We start from the raw sequence: 15,825 nt of genomic DNA on the forward strand, positions 1-15,825 counted from the left end.
GCATTCCCTCCAGCAAGAAGTGAGTGTTCAGTTGTTCTGCTTCCCTCCCAGCATTTGGTGTCAGTATTCAAGATTTTGGCTCTTGGGCACCTGGGTGACTCAGTGGGTTAAGCCTCTGCCTTTGGCTCAGGTCATGATCCGAGGGTGCTGGGATTGAGCCCCGAGTTGGGCTCTCAGCTCGGCAGGGAGCCTGCTTCCCCCTCTCTCTCTGCCTGTCTCTCTCCTACTTGCCATCTCTCTCTCTGTCAAAAAAGAGTTTGGCTCTTTGAGTAGTGGTATCCTACCACTGTTAATTTAATTTTCATTCCCCTGATGATATATGATATGGAGCATCTTTTCACGCACTTATTTGCCATCTATATATTTTATCTGGTAAGGTGTCTGTTAAGGGTTTTGGCCCATTTTTAAAATCAGGGTTTGTCTTGTTTCATTTTGTTTTGTTTTTTATTTTTTAATGTTGAATTTTGAGGTTCTTCTTTACTCTTGGTAAGAGCCTTGTTTCACATATGACTTTTACAAATATTTTCTCCCCATCTGTGGCTTATCTTCTAATTCTCTTGATATTATCTTTTGTAGAGCAGAAGTTTTTGATTTTTGTTTTTCATTTTAATGAAGTGCCACCTATCAGTTTCTTTCTTTCATGGATTATTACCTTCATATTATATCTTAAAAGTCATCAACACACCTAAGGGCATCTAGATTTTTTTTCCTTTGTTATCTTCTAAGAGTTTTATAATTTTGTGTTTTACATTTGGGCCTTTTATCCATCTTTGAGTTAATTTTTGTGAAGGGTGTAAGTTTGTATCTAGATGTGATTTTGTTTGAATGTAGATGTCTACTTGTTCTGGTATGGTTTGTTGAAGATACTATCTTTGCTTCATTGTGTTGCCTTTGCTTTTTTTGTCAAAGATTAGTTGATTATAGTTATGAAGGGACTATTTCATTGATCTTTTTGTCTGTTATTTTACAGATACCATATTATTGCAATTACTATAGATTGATAGTGAGTCTTAAAGTTGCGAAGAGTCAGTCCTCCAACTTTGTTCTTCTCCTTCAATATTGTGTCAGCCATTCTGGTTCTTTTGCCTGTTCGTGTCAATTTTAGAATCGGTTTGTTAGTATCCATAAAATAACTTGCTCATATTTTCATTGGGATTGTATTGCATTGAGATTGCATATCTGTAGATAAATTTGTGAAGAACTGGCATCTTGATAATATTAAACCTTCCTATCTATGAACACGGAATATCTCTCCATTTTTACAGATCTTTGATTTCATTCTTCAGAGTTTTACAGTTTTCTTCATATAGAACTTAAAAATATAATAGATATATACCTAATTACATCTTTTTTGAAGTGCTAATATAAATGCTACTCTTTTTAATTTCAGATTTCACTTGTTCATTGTTATGTAGTGAAGTGATTGATTTCTATATACTAACATTTTTCCGGTAAGTTTCTTATAATTACTTATTAGTTCCAGGAGTTTTTTGTTGTGGTGGTTGTTGTTGATTCTTTTTAGTTTTCTGCATGGATGATTACATCATCTGTGAATAAGGTCAGTTTTATGTCTTTCTTCCAAATCTATATAACTTTTATTTCCTTTTCTTGCCTAATTTCATTAGCAAGGATTAGTATGAGATGATACCTTTGCTTTGTACCTGATCTTTGTGGGAAAACTTAGAGTTTCTCAACACTTAGTATGATGTCAGCTGTAGGTTTTTTGTAGATATAATGTCTTAAATATATATATATATATATGGCAAATTGTATTACTGTAGAGTAATAGCTTCAAGAAAGATAGCTTCAAGAAAGATTGTTACTTTCACTGTATATGCCTATATGTTTCACCAAAGGTAATATTATTACTTTAATTTTATTATGAAGTACAGTCATTTCATAAGCCATTTTGTAACTATTATAGATTATATGAAAATATTCATGCAAGAATTACCCTTGAAGAAGAAATGTAAAGTAAGGAATGCTTTTATATTTGTAAGATCAGTACAGCTTCTGGTCATTGATTGACAATAAAATTGTAGAATGGGGAAGGGAGATAGAATTAATATTGCAAACAAATACCCTTCCTTGTTGAAATTATAAATATATAAATATTTATAACCTAATTTTAGTTTTATTCAAATATCAGAATGTGAAAGCATTCTTTCAGACTAAGCAAATATGACACTAATAATATTATTTGAGAGTTTCATTGAATTAGCACCTTCTAACTGTAGAGAATAGTTCCTTAAAATAAATCACAATTACTATGTGATCTTTGCCCAAATAGAACTGATCGTAATATATTCTCAGGATTATAGACTATTCATCCAACTATGTCACTACAAGCTTTCCTCCCTAAGTTATCATATGTAGGAATTTTCACTTTAGAAATGTACCTCTTTTTTTTTTCTATTACCCACTCCAAAATTGTTTTCTCTGTCATCACATAATCATCAATATTTCTGTATATCACATTTATTTGACCACTGATTGTCAGTTAACAAATCTTGACTCTTTACTATCTTTCAGGCACAAATTAGGTGCTAGTAACCAGAAAAGAATGACCCTGCCCTCATGGATTATGCACTAGCAGAGGGAAATAGATAATAATCAACAGATAAATAAATAAATAAATAAATAAATGCAGGTAGTAAATGGTATAAATTCTGTCTCTTCATTGATATTCTCATTTTTTTCATTCATCATTTTCCTAGTTTTCTTTAGTTCTCTGTCCATGGTTTCCTTTAGTTCTTTGAGTATATTTAAGGCAGTTGATTTAAAATTTTTTTCTAATAAGTTTAATGTCTTGGCTTCCTAGGGGATCATTTCTGTCCTATCCTTTACTAATTTTTTTTTTTTTTGTGATTCTGTTGTTGTTGCTGCTGTTGAAAACTAAAGCTTTGACTATTTTAATATGGTAACTCTAGCAATGAGATTCTACATCTTCCCTATGGTTTGATGGTCTTGATTATTGAAGGCTGCAGTTGTTTGTTTGCTTAGTGGCTTTTCTAAATATGAAAAGACTGTATTATTTGTCATGTATGATCACTGACATTCTGCCTGCTCTGTTAGCTTATTATATTCAGCTTGTGTTTTGACAGAGAGTTCCTTGAAAGCCAGGTCCTAAAACAAACAAACAAACAAATAAAACACCCAAAGCATACCTTTCATGGTGAATTAGTTTGTTAGGGGTCTTATAGCAAAGTGCTGCAAAATAGGTGGCTTAAGCAAAAGAAATTTATTGTCTCACAGTTCTGGAAGCAGTGTTGGCAGATCCAGATGTTGGCATGATTGTTCCTTTTCAGAGGTCTGAAAGAAAATCTGGTTCATGCTCCCTTGTGTAGTTTCTGATAATTTGCTGTGAATCTTTGGCATTCCTTGGGTTGCCTTCATTTTCACATATGTTCTCCCTGTCTGTCTGTCCCAGTTTTCCCTTTGCATAAGGATATGGGTCATATTAAATTATGGGTCACCCTAAAGACCTCATCTTAATGCATTATATCTGTAATGGTTTTATTTTCAAATACATTCACATTTGAGATACTGGTAGAGACCTCAAATAAATTTTGACATAATCCAAATAAGACATACCATCCAGTCTTTGTGAATTGGCTGTCTTCTGGGGCACTCATTCAAGGCTTAAACAAGCCATGTACAATTCTGCCTTAGCTTTTACTTCCTGCCTTTGTTGAGCCTAGAGATTAGCCAAGTATGTGAGATTAAGGTCTTAGGTCTTTCCTGAACACCAATCCTGCCTTGGATTTTTGTGTGGTTTTCTAAATTCCCCAGTCGTACACAGGCACTTGTGAATGCCCTAATTTCCCAAAGAAACTCTCTTTTCAGATTTTTCTCCCAGGCTTTAGGCTGTCTATTACATGTTTCAATCATAATCTTTTGCTCCAGGTGGCTACGGGTTTTCCATTCACTTTATAATGATTATGAACAATGCATATCTCTTTTACACCTTGAATAATTTCTAAGTTAGGCAAAATGGAAACAAGTATGTGGTTTTAATCTTTCAGGTAGCCCCCAGAAAGGTTAAAATAAAGAAACATGATATTTTTCTAATAAGGTCTGCTCTGCTTTCTCCCCAGAACCAAGTATGACAGTCTCACTCTTAGAATGCAGGCTGTGGACTTTAGCTTTTTAAGACTGCCATTGAAACACGGAGTGGGTGGGGGCAAAAGCAAATAAAAAAGCCACAAAGCTTTTCTAACACTTTCAAGTTGCTTTTTTCTTAATTTAGCATTCACTTGGTTGCTGTAACCTTTTAGTGTCTTCCAGAGTTTTGACATAGTTGGTTTCAGTAGTTTCTGCTTGTTTTTGGTATTTCTTTGGAGGGACAAGAGTTTATAGCTGTCTATAGAAAACAGTGCAGTTGTTCTGGGCAGGAGCATGCTTGGTGTATGTGAAGAGCAAGGAATGTGATGAGCCTGGGTCAGGGTGAGAAAGAAGGAGATGAAGTCAAGAGATAATGGGAGGCTCAGATCATATAGGATCTTGGAAGCCATTGTAAAGATTTTGCCATTTATTATGAATAGAGTAGAAGACCTTTGAAGGTTTTGAGCACAGGAACAGCATGATATGTTATGCATATTAAGAGGATAATACTGTTAGGTTGAATATAGAATATAGAAAAATAAGGATAAAGTCTAAAATTATGGTTGCGATGCTCTTACAGTAGACAAAGTGAGCGATAACAGTAGGGTGAACCAGGGGGTAGCAGTGAAGGTAAGAAGTATTTTGACTTAAAATACAATTTGAAAATGAAGCCAATAGGCTTTGGACAGAAGGAAAGATAAGTCAAGAGTGATTGCAAAGTTCTTTACTTGAGCAGCAAGAGGGAGGGAATTTCACCAGCTGAGATGGGGAAAACCGTCAGTAGAGCAGGTTTTAGGGAAACAAACAGCAATATCAATTTTGGATGTGCTGAATTAGAGATGCTTACACACCCAAGTAGAGATATGAAATGAACAATTCATTATAGGAATCTGAAATTTAAGAGAGACTTCTGGAAGCCTTTTAATTTCCTGGACTCATTACTTGAAGAAATACTTGAAGTAGTATTTTAAAGAGTAAAAAGGTACCAAATAGTAATTGCTAAAAAATTCTAGCATTAAGAGAGTACAAAGAGGAGAAACTAGATTGACCAGTGAGCTAGGATAAAAATAACTTGACTATGGTTTTTTGGAAATCAAATCAAGAAGATATTTCAGAGTAGAGGAATGTCATCTGCTTCATCAAAATACTACCGTTTATTCATGCTTGGCCATTCAGTTTGGCAAAATGGAGTTCATTGGTGATTTCTGACAAATTGTTACATTTGAGTGATGCACAAAATCCTGGATGAAATTGTTGGATGAAAGTATTGTAGGAGTGTGTCTGTAGTCAATAAATACTATCCTGTAAAATCCCCAGCAATGTTTCCCCAGGTTTATTACCACAGACATAGAGGAAGGGGGGTATGGTCACAACACGGTACCATGTCACACCATATGGTACCCAAATACAAAAGATATTTGGAGTATCTTCAAGGGATATGCCATTATAAATGGCAAAATGACGTACATATTTAAGACAAATAATAATTCTGCTTTTAGGATATCAAGCTAATTTTGTATCTGAAACCATTTCATAACATGTAGATAGAGCAAAAGCCTCAGAGGAACTTAACAAGGCAGGTATTTAGTATCTTCAACAGGATGAATTTACTTGTAGGCATTTTTTTCATATACTTGTACTTATATTTTGGCAGATAGGAAATGTATGTGTATGTGTAAGTGTGTGTGCTATAATCACCACCAACAATATTGCTAAATGCATACACAATGGATTTGAGTACAGAGCTAATCAACATCAGTTCCTTTGTTGTGCCACCAACTAGTTAGGTGCTGAGTAGGCATTTTTTTCCCTACTTCAGTGTTCTCTTATAGAAAATGAGAGGATAGGTTTAAATGATTAGTGAGAACTGCTAATGCCCTAGAGTTCTCTGATTATCCACTGGGGGAAAAATTACATGAGTGTGTGTCTAAGTGTGTTAGTGTGTGTAACGTAGACAGAAAGAACTATAACTCCTGCTGTGAGTAAGCACCCAGGGGAGACAATAAAGAGATAAAATCACAAGTATAGCAAAATTTCAGAACAGTCATTAATGTAAAATAGACCAAAAATATTTTTAAAAATACCCATCTATACTTCACTCATATAGAAGACAGAGATAGAAAACAATGAAATTATTGGAGGAGACACCGAAGAAGAAAAGCAAGAAAAGGAATCTGGGAGAAGTGAAGTCTAAAATCAGAAGTTGAAAGAAAGGAAGAAATGTACACATTGAGTAAGGAGGAGGAAAATTCACAAATATTATAACTCTTTGAAAATCCCTATTTTCAAAATTGAACTGTTCAAAACCAACTTTTCTCCTCTTTCCAGAACAATAGCTCTTTCTCCTTTTTCCAGAACAATAGCTATTTATTTACTTAACAGAAAAAAGGGAAACAGTTTCTGTTTTCAGCATGCAGGAGAGCATTGACTTGGTGCATTGCTTAGAAGACCATTGAAGACTGAGACCAGGCTCTCCTTCTTTATGGGCAGTGGGTCATTGCAGGAACCCACAGACTCCACTAAGGCTTTAAATAGCTGCACCTAGTAGAATTAAAAAGTGTCATGAGTTTGGACTAAGCATGAACAGAAGCACTTGAAACTATTAAACTCAGGGCCGACTATGAAAGCAAAGCAGTAGTAAGAATTTAAAGGGTCATTAAGTTAGCCAAATGGATGGCAGGAAGAAAAATCAGCTACAAAAATGGAGAGGTTGAGGGGGTTTCTTTAATGTTCTTAACAAAAATTAGATGTTTGTTAATCTCTCCTCATTTGGAGAAGAAGAAAAAAGACCATACTAAATCAGATAAGGGCTTTTTCAGGCACTGTATGTATGACATTAGGTGTGTGCTATTAGGTTAATTGAAATTTTCAAGTTAAAATAACCTTCTAACTTTAAATAGAAATTTTTTTCCCCAGTCAGTTGTTAAAGGGGTTGTTTTGCAGTTTCCTAAGCACTAAGTCTATTGTGCTATTTGTAATTGGACTGGGAAAATTACTTCCCTAACCTCTAACACTCAAACCTCTTTAATATTGTAAAATTGCGGACTATCTTTCTTAGAATTCACAATTCAGACAAAAATACCACTTTGTCTTGTTGAATTTTAGGAAGTCTTGGAAAGACACATGGGAGGGGGGCAAATTGTGATGTATTTTGAAGTCCCTTCATTAAACATATCTTCAACAAACTTCAGTTGAATACAGCCCAGAAATTCTGATATGCTCCAGAGATAAGAGATACAATGCTAATGCCTTCCCTAAAAAAAAAAAAAAAAAAAAAAAAAAAAAAAAACTCATGGTGTATTGGAGACAGTAAAGACAACCAGGGGAAAGAGCTGATTATCATCATGGCAGAGGATGAATTGTGCTTATGAGATAAGCCAGGTGGAGAAGGGTGTATGTGAACATCATTAGTAGAGGGCATTAAGGGACAAAAGTAGGTGTCAAGAGAGGTAATCCTTAAAGAACAAAATTAGCAAGACAGGAAACAACATGTGTTGGAGAGGATGTGGAGAAAGGGGAACCCTCTTACACTGTTGGTGGGAATGCAAGTTGGTGCAGCCACTTTGGAGAACAGTGTGGAGATTCCTCAAGAAATTAAAAATAGAGCTTCCCTATGATCCTGCCATTGCACTACTTGGTATTTACTCCAAAGATACAGATGTAGTGAAAAGAAGGGCCATCTAAACCACAATGTTTATAGCAGCAATGGCCACGGTCGCCAAAATGTGGAAAGAACCAAGATGCCCTTCAACAGATGAATGGATAAGGAAGATGTGGTCCATATATACTATGGAGTATTATGCCTCCATCAGAAAGGATGAATACCCAACTTTTGTAGCAACGTGGATGGGACTGGAAGAGATTATGCTGAGTGAAATAAGTCAAGCAGAGAGAGTCAATTATCATATGGTTTCACTTATTTGTGGAGCATAACAAATAGCGTGGAGGACAAGGGGAGATGGACAGGAGAGGGGAGTTGAGGGATATTGGAAGGGGAGGTGAACCATGAGAGACTATGGACTCTGAAAAACAATCTGAAGGTTTTGAAGGGGCCAGGGTGGGAGGTTGGGGGATCCAGGTGGTGGGTATTGTAGAGGGCACATATTGCGTGGAGCACTGAGTGTGGTGCAAAAATAATGAATACTGTTATGCTGAAAAAATTAAAAAATTTAAAAATAAAAGAACAAATGGTAGTTGACCTACTAAATAAGAGGTAGAAGGGTTCCATTTAGTGACAGCGGAATTTACAAGGGGCAAGAAGTAACAAATAGTATTTCAACATGTTAGAATAAACTGAAGACCATGGAGGGGTTTGGATCACTGGTGGACAGACTGGCAGGGACTAAACCATAAACAGGACCCTGGGCATGATTTATTGAAGACTTGCAACAAAATGGACCAATCTGAACCTTTGAGATATTGATTCCAGGATCTGATGTCAACACAGAGCTCAGACTGGTCTTTCTTTTTTTTTTTTTTTTTAAAGATTTTATTTATTTATTTGACAGACAGAGATCACAAGTAGGCAGAGAAGCAGGAAGAGAGAGATGAGGAAGCAGGCTACCCGCTGAGCAGAGAGCCCGATGCGGGGCTCGATCCCATGACCCTGGGATCATGACCTGAGCCGAAGGCAGACACTTAATCCACTGAGCCACCCAGGCGCCCCCAGACTGGTCTTTCTTAGATTTCTTATGGACACCAAAATTTATCCTCAGAGAACCAGAATGACCATGGTTGAACAAAAAAGTCCACATCTGACTGGCTATTTGAAGGTATTTAGTTCCAGCCTGCCTGAAGCTACTAGTGAACTTGATTCAAAAACCAAAAGCTTTTCTAACTTATGACTAACCAAAAACTGACAAAACTTAGCTATACCACACCATTCTTGTTTCCTCATTGTTCTTTTAGATGCATTTCCTGTTCTAAATCTGATTTCCTTTTGTATTCTGTTGCTTTGTTTTTTAAACTTTATTTTAAAATATCTTATTAGAGTATAATCTCCATTGGCTTGAATATGTAAATCTTAAATGCACCATTCAGTGACTTTCTTCCATGTATACACCAAAGTGACCACCATACAAATCAAGACATAGAATTTTCTCATCACCCCAAATGAATTCTCCTGGTTTCACTTCCTATCACTTATTCTTCCATCCTTCAAAAGAGTTAATGTTGTCTTCTCTTTCACTTCGCACAGATTTTTTTAAATCTCACAGTAGATCTGTTCTTTTTTTTTTTTTAAAGATTTTATTTATTTATTTGACAGACAGAGATCAGAAGTAGGCAGAGAGGCAGGCAGAGACAGAGAGAGGAGGAAGCAGGCTCCACGCTGAGCAGAGAGCCCAAAGCAAGGCTCCATCCCAGGACCCTGGGATCATGAGCTGAGCAGAAGGCAGAGGCTTTAACCCACTAAGCCACCCAGGCGCCCCCACAGTAGATCTGTTTTGCCTCTGAATTCCATAGACTCATATGTGAAAGAATGGAATCATACCGTGTATGTTTGTGGGTATCTAATTTCTTCACTAAATATACTATTTTAGGGATAGAACCCTATTGCAGCATATTACATTATTTATTCTTTTTATTGTTATGTAATATTCCATTGTCCAAACACTGCAATGTGTTTATCCACTGATACATCATAAACATTTGTGTTATGGTGCTCTGCCAATGCAATTTCAGATTCTTCCAATTTCAAGCTGAAACACTGTATTAAGGCACAAATATTCCTGTTATCTTTTATTACTTTTTGAAGAAAAATTTACTGGGCAAATTGATATTTTTATACATTTTCAGCTAATGTGCCCATTTTAGCAAAGTATCCTGGTGCTTTTTTCCATCATCTGTTTCATTGTCATTGAGCCCCTTTGATGAGTTCTTGATGCAGTCATAAAGTCACAGAGAAAAACAATATACATTGATGGAAAGAAAAGTCAGAGAATGCAGAAAGATATGGCTTACAATGTGAGAACTATTAATATTATATATGATTTAAACCTGTGTTGTCATACAAATACTATAGAGTTCATGAAGTTCTGAGAGTAATGTTGATACTAACAGGTTTTACATTTAAAAGAGATTTCTATTTGCAGTTCTACTTTTAGACCCAAGTTCCTCATGCCCTGTGTGCATACATAGCAACATATGTTAAGTAGAGAGTCTAGTTCTTTGCTAAATTTGATGAATATAGAAACCAACCTCTGACTAGTCTAAAGAGTAGAGCAATTAATCACATAATTTTCATCCTTAGGAAACATAGCATTTTTTTATGATCTCTCTGCTACATTTTATCATCTGTTTTTATACAACAACTCATGGTAGAACAAAATTCTTTTTCCCTATTCATATTTTACATTGTTTAACACACTTGGGTTTTGTGTCAGGGTATTCTGTTCGTGTGTGTGTGTGTGTGTGTGTGTGTGTGTATATGTATATATATATATATTTTTTTTTAATTAAATACTAGTTTGCCAATCATTCTGACATTGACATTTGGAGGACTAATTTATTCTAACCTCAGGGAATTTACTTTTTAGGAATAAATTGAGCATTAAAAATTTCTGTCTGATGTTTTTAGAAAGGTTTTATGGAATTTCTTATACATAAGCCAAGTGAAGCACAGCATGTTGGCACATACCCAGTACTTTTGGGTACCATGGGATTCCAAAAAATGTTCTTGTCTTGAATTGATTATTTCAACTCTCAACATCATTCATGCAGATGTCAGTGACTTATGCTATGCTTAGGTTATATCTGGCCTCCATATGTCAATGTCAATATGAGTGGCTTCTGGTAAGTTAGTATTTCAGTCCAAGAAAGAACCAAAGAATATCAAAAGCATAATCAAGAGTGAAATAAAAACAGGATTCTTTTGAAATTAGCTATGTAAATAGTAAAAAAAAAAAAAAAAAAAAAAAAAAAAAGCCATCTGGATGTTTGTTTTCTTTTCCTGCATGGATAGGGGAGTATATAGTTATATGGAGTTATTTATCATAACGATGATTATGATGATGATGGTGGTGGTGTGTTGATGTTTACAGGAATGACATTAGTTATGAACTTCCGTTAAACACTTATAATATGCAGGTATTATGAAATACAATCTTGAAAGTAAAAACTTTTTTATCCACATCTTAGAGGTAAAGAAATGGATGCTTGGATTAGATAACTTGCCCAGACTTACACAAAATAATAAAATAATATATGCTGAAACTGGGATTTTACCATAACAGCTATTTGAGTCCTAGCACTTTTTCTTAGCTACCATTTTATATTCTGTTTAGTGAAGAGTAGATTGACCAGTTGCTGTATAAAATTCATTATTATTATTTTTTATAATGGAGCTTGGGGAAATATTGAAAGTGTCATTTGGATGTTAGAAAAGTGCTTGTTTTGATGGCATCAGTGTCTTAGATTAAATTCCTTAGAAGCAGAGCCTGAGTCAGGGATTCTGATGCATATGTTTTACTGAGGGAATTCTCATGGGAGAAGGGGAATGAAGAAAGCAAGGTGGGGTAAGGGGAAGGTGCTAAGTGAGGACATGACTCCCACTGCAGCATAGTTTTGGCATGATTCCAAGGAGATCTCTAAAGTATGAATTTATCCAGAGAATTGATCCCACTATAAGGCAAGAAGAAGGGATATTTATATACCCCAGTTAGTTATTCATTAGCTGAAGGCTTCCCTTAGGAGGAGGTATAAATAACTTCATAGGCTCAGTCCCTGGTTAGCCAAAGAAGAAGGAAATAAGCTATGAATTATTAGCAGCTTATCATGTGTGTTAGTCCATCTGGGCTGCTGCAACAACATGCATTATATTGGGAATTATAAATTGCAGAAATTTATTTTTTATAGTCTAGAGGCTGGGAAATCCAAGGTCAAGGCACTGATAGATTCAGTGTCTGGTGAGAACCCACTTCCTGGTTCAGAGTTGGCCCTTTTCTCATGATGGCCTCATGAAGGAAGGGAAGAAGTAGCTCTCTGAGTTCTCTGTTATAAAAGCACTAATCCTAAGCATAAGGGTTTTGCTCTCATGACCTAATCATGTCCCAAATGTCCTATCTCCAAATATAATCACACTGGGCATTTGGATTTAATATATGAAATTGGGAAGGTGGGCCACAAATACCCAGCCTGTATTATCATGCATTGTGAATCATTTTTACGAGTAAGAGGAGTCAAGACTGATACTTTTTTCCTTATTTAGAAGGATTAGTCTTGACATGTCCCAAACTATTAGGCCCTCTGAAAACTTTACTGATGTAGCAGAATCCTAAATCTTCATAATACAATCTCTACCATCTGGTACACATCCATCTTACTAAGATATCTTCAGAACTTGCTGCTTATTGCCCAATGTGTCTGATGAACATAATATTATTAATATTGTGGGCACATTTTCTCTTCTGCAAAATGTCTACAATATTGAAATAAACTGTGGTAAATTAGAAAACTTAAAATCCTGTAACAGCATTAATGTATATACTCTTGTTTGTCCCATTTAAAGGCAAATTGCTTTTGATATTCTTGCCTTTTAGGCATTGAGGGGGACTTCTGTTAGAAAGATTGGAAATATAACTTTTGTTAGATCAATAGCCATGACCATAAGTTACTTTCTGCTATGGCATTTTGGTATGTCTCCTTCTAAGAGCCATTCCAACACTGTTTAAGGATGGAGCCCATAGGATCCTTGTCAAGATGTCAAATAGGAAAGTATCCCATATGAAAAAATTTTCTATTATCTGCCTTCATATTCTGACCCCTTCTTCTTTGACCTAACACTCTGAAGTCCTATTTCCACATATACTCTTCTAGTTCCTAATAGTATATATTAGCTGGTCCTGCAGCATTTTCCAACATGTAACTCCTCTCCTCACTTAGCAAGCCAGCACTACTCTGGTCAGGTTATGCTGAGATTATTTCTGATTATTTTTCTAATGACCAGGAAACTAGGGGAGGTGGAACTCGAGGAGACCAAGCACTGTCTTATAAGCCACCTGTATCCATTTATGCATTTTCAGAATCTTCAAGCAAGAATCCATCAATATCCTCTTAAAAGGGGTGGACCAGAGCATTCAGAGAGATCTGGGTATTGAAGTTGCTTAAGTATACCTGTCTTGATATTACCATGTCAGATTCCTTGGTGGCACTTCTTTTGATAGGCTTTCTTTGACCTAAAGGAAATTTTCTGGAGCAATGTTTCTCAAACTGTAAGTGTTAATCAGAATCACCTGGAGGACTTATTAAAACACAGATAGCTGGAAAAAATAAAATAAAATAAAATAAAATAAAATAAAATAAAATAAAATAAAACACAGATAGCTGGGTCTCAGCCTGAGTTTCCCATCTGCCAAGTCTGAGGTGGTATCCAAGTTTTTGCATTTCAAGTTCCCAAGTGATGCTGATATCCTGGTCCAGGGACCACATTTTGAGAAGCACTGCTCTGGAGAAAGGGTCAGCTCTAAGCCATTATCAGCCATCACACAATTTATGGATAGATGTACCAGCCTGGAAAGGGAATCCGGGGGGCTCTAAATCATCCAGTACACCTGGTGTTACGTGAATCTAAATAGTGTTGAATTCACCATTCTAATTACACATGACTTACTTCAGAACAGAATTTCTACAAGAATTTCTACATATTAAGTCACTAAAACAGTGTGGTGCAAAAACAATTAATACTGTTATGCTGAAAAGAAATTTAAAAAAATAATAATACGGATAAACCATTGGCCAAACTAATCCAAAAGAAAAGAGAGAGGATCCAAATTAATAAAATTATGAATGAAAAGGGAGAGATCACAACTAACACCAAGCAAATAGAAACAATCATCAGAAATTATTATCAACAGTTATATGCCAATAAGTTAAGCAACCTAGATGAAATGGATGCATTCCTGGAAACCTGGAAACTTCCAAGACTGAATCAGGAAGAAATTGGCAACCTGAATAAACCAATATCTAGTAAAGAGATTGAAGCAGTGATCAATAATCTCCCAAAAAATGAGACCCCAGGACCTGATGGATTCCCTGGGGAATACTACCAAACATTCAAAGAAGAAATAATACCCATTCTCCTGAAGTTGTTTCAAAAAATAGAAACAAAAGGAAAACTTCCAGACTCTTTTTATGAATCCAGCATTACCTTGATCCCCAAACCAGGCAAAGACCCCACCAAAAAGGAAAATTTCAGACCAATAGCCCTGATGAATATGGATGCCAAGATTCTCAACAAGATCCTAGCTAATAAGATCCAACAGTACATTAAAAAGTTTATCAATCATGACCAGGTGGGATTTATCCATGGGATACGAGGGTGGTTCAACATTTGCAAATCAATCAGTGTGATAGAACATATTAATAAGAGAAGAGACAAGAACCACATAGTCCTCTCAATTGATGCAGAAAAAGCATTTGACAAAATCCAGCATCTGTTCCTGGTTAAAACTCTTCAAAATATAGGGATAGAAGGAACATTCCTCAACTTCATAAAATCCATCTATGAAAAACCCACAGAGAATATCATCCTCAATGGGGAAAAGCTGACAGCCTTCCCTTTGAGATCAGGAACACGACAAGGATGCCCACTCTTGCCACTGTTATTCAACATAGTACCAGAAGTCTTAGCAACAGCAATCAGACAACAAAAAGAAGTAAAAAGCATTCAAATTGGCAAAGAAGAAGTCAAACTCACTTTCTTCACAGATGACATGATACTTTACATGGAAAACCCAAAAGATTCCACCCTCAAACTCAAAACCAATGTACAGAAATCAGTTGCTTCCTTATACATTAACAATGAAAATATAGAAAGGGAAATTAGAGAATTGATTTCATTTACTGTAGCACCAAGAACCATAAAATATCTAGGAATAAACCTAACCAAAGTGGTAAAGGATCTGGAACTAGAGAACACTCATGAAAGAAATTGAAGAAGGAACAAAAAGATGGAAGACCATTCCGTACTCATGCAAGGAAGAATAAACATTGTTAAAAATGTCTATAATGCCTAGAGCAATCTATACTTTCAGTGCTGTCCCAATCAAAATTCCTCTGGCATTTTTCAAAGAGCTGGAACAAACAATCCTAAAATTTGTATGGAACCAGAAGAGACCCCAAATTCTTAAGGAAATGTTAAAAAAGAAAAACAGGTGCATCCCAGACAACCAATCATCCCCACTGTGCTTTGGACCAAGGTTTCAAAAGACCTCACCAAAATGCCATCTCAAATGGAACATGCCATGGAAACCATGATGTTCACATTTCACAAGTTTGCTGGGGATAAAGGGTACTTAACAAAGGAGGATCTGCAAGTACTCATGGAAAAGGAGTTTGCAGGATTTTTGAAAAATCAGAAAGACCCTCTGACCATGGACAAAATAATGAAGGACCTCGACCAGTGCCGAGATGTCAAAGTGGGCTTCCAGAGCTGCTTCTCACTAATCGCGGGGCTCAACATTGCATGCAATGACTATTTTGTAGTACACATGAAGCAGAAGAGAAAGAAGTAGGCAATATTGAGCACCACTCCTGTCCAATGAGAGTTCTTCCGAAGGTTCTCTTAAGGAATCTGTCCCACAGCTTCCCCCCGTATAAAGTATTCCATTGGCAGTTGGGGACCCTCAGAAAATGTACAGATAAAATCCAAACCCCATTTGAGAAGCAGAGAAAGAAAAGTCAGATAAGATTTTTATATTGTTTGCATCTTCTTGCCCTCAATAA

General features: G+C 36.0%; 2 protein-coding genes across 3 annotated transcripts in view; both read left to right on the forward strand.

Annotated features, from left to right (window-relative positions):
• GRM7 (glutamate metabotropic receptor 7) overlaps positions 1–15,825 on the forward strand; it is a 911,662-nt gene that overhangs the window by 463,616 nt on the left and 432,221 nt on the right. The window lies entirely within an intron of this gene.
• On the forward strand, positions 15,230–15,763 carry LOC101681546 (protein S100-A10-like). The gene has a single exon (XM_045063252.1). The coding sequence runs from the start codon at positions 15,321–15,323 to the stop codon at positions 15,612–15,614; it is 294 nt and encodes a 97-aa protein (XP_044919187.1). The 5' UTR covers positions 15,230–15,320; the 3' UTR covers positions 15,615–15,763.

Source organism: Mustela putorius, unplaced genomic scaffold (genome assembly GCF_011764305.1).
Source record: "Mustela putorius furo isolate JIRA1106 unplaced genomic scaffold, ASM1176430v1.1 tig00003850_pilon_pilon_pilon, whole genome shotgun sequence".
Classification (NCBI taxonomy): domain Eukaryota; kingdom Metazoa; phylum Chordata; class Mammalia; order Carnivora; family Mustelidae; genus Mustela; species Mustela putorius.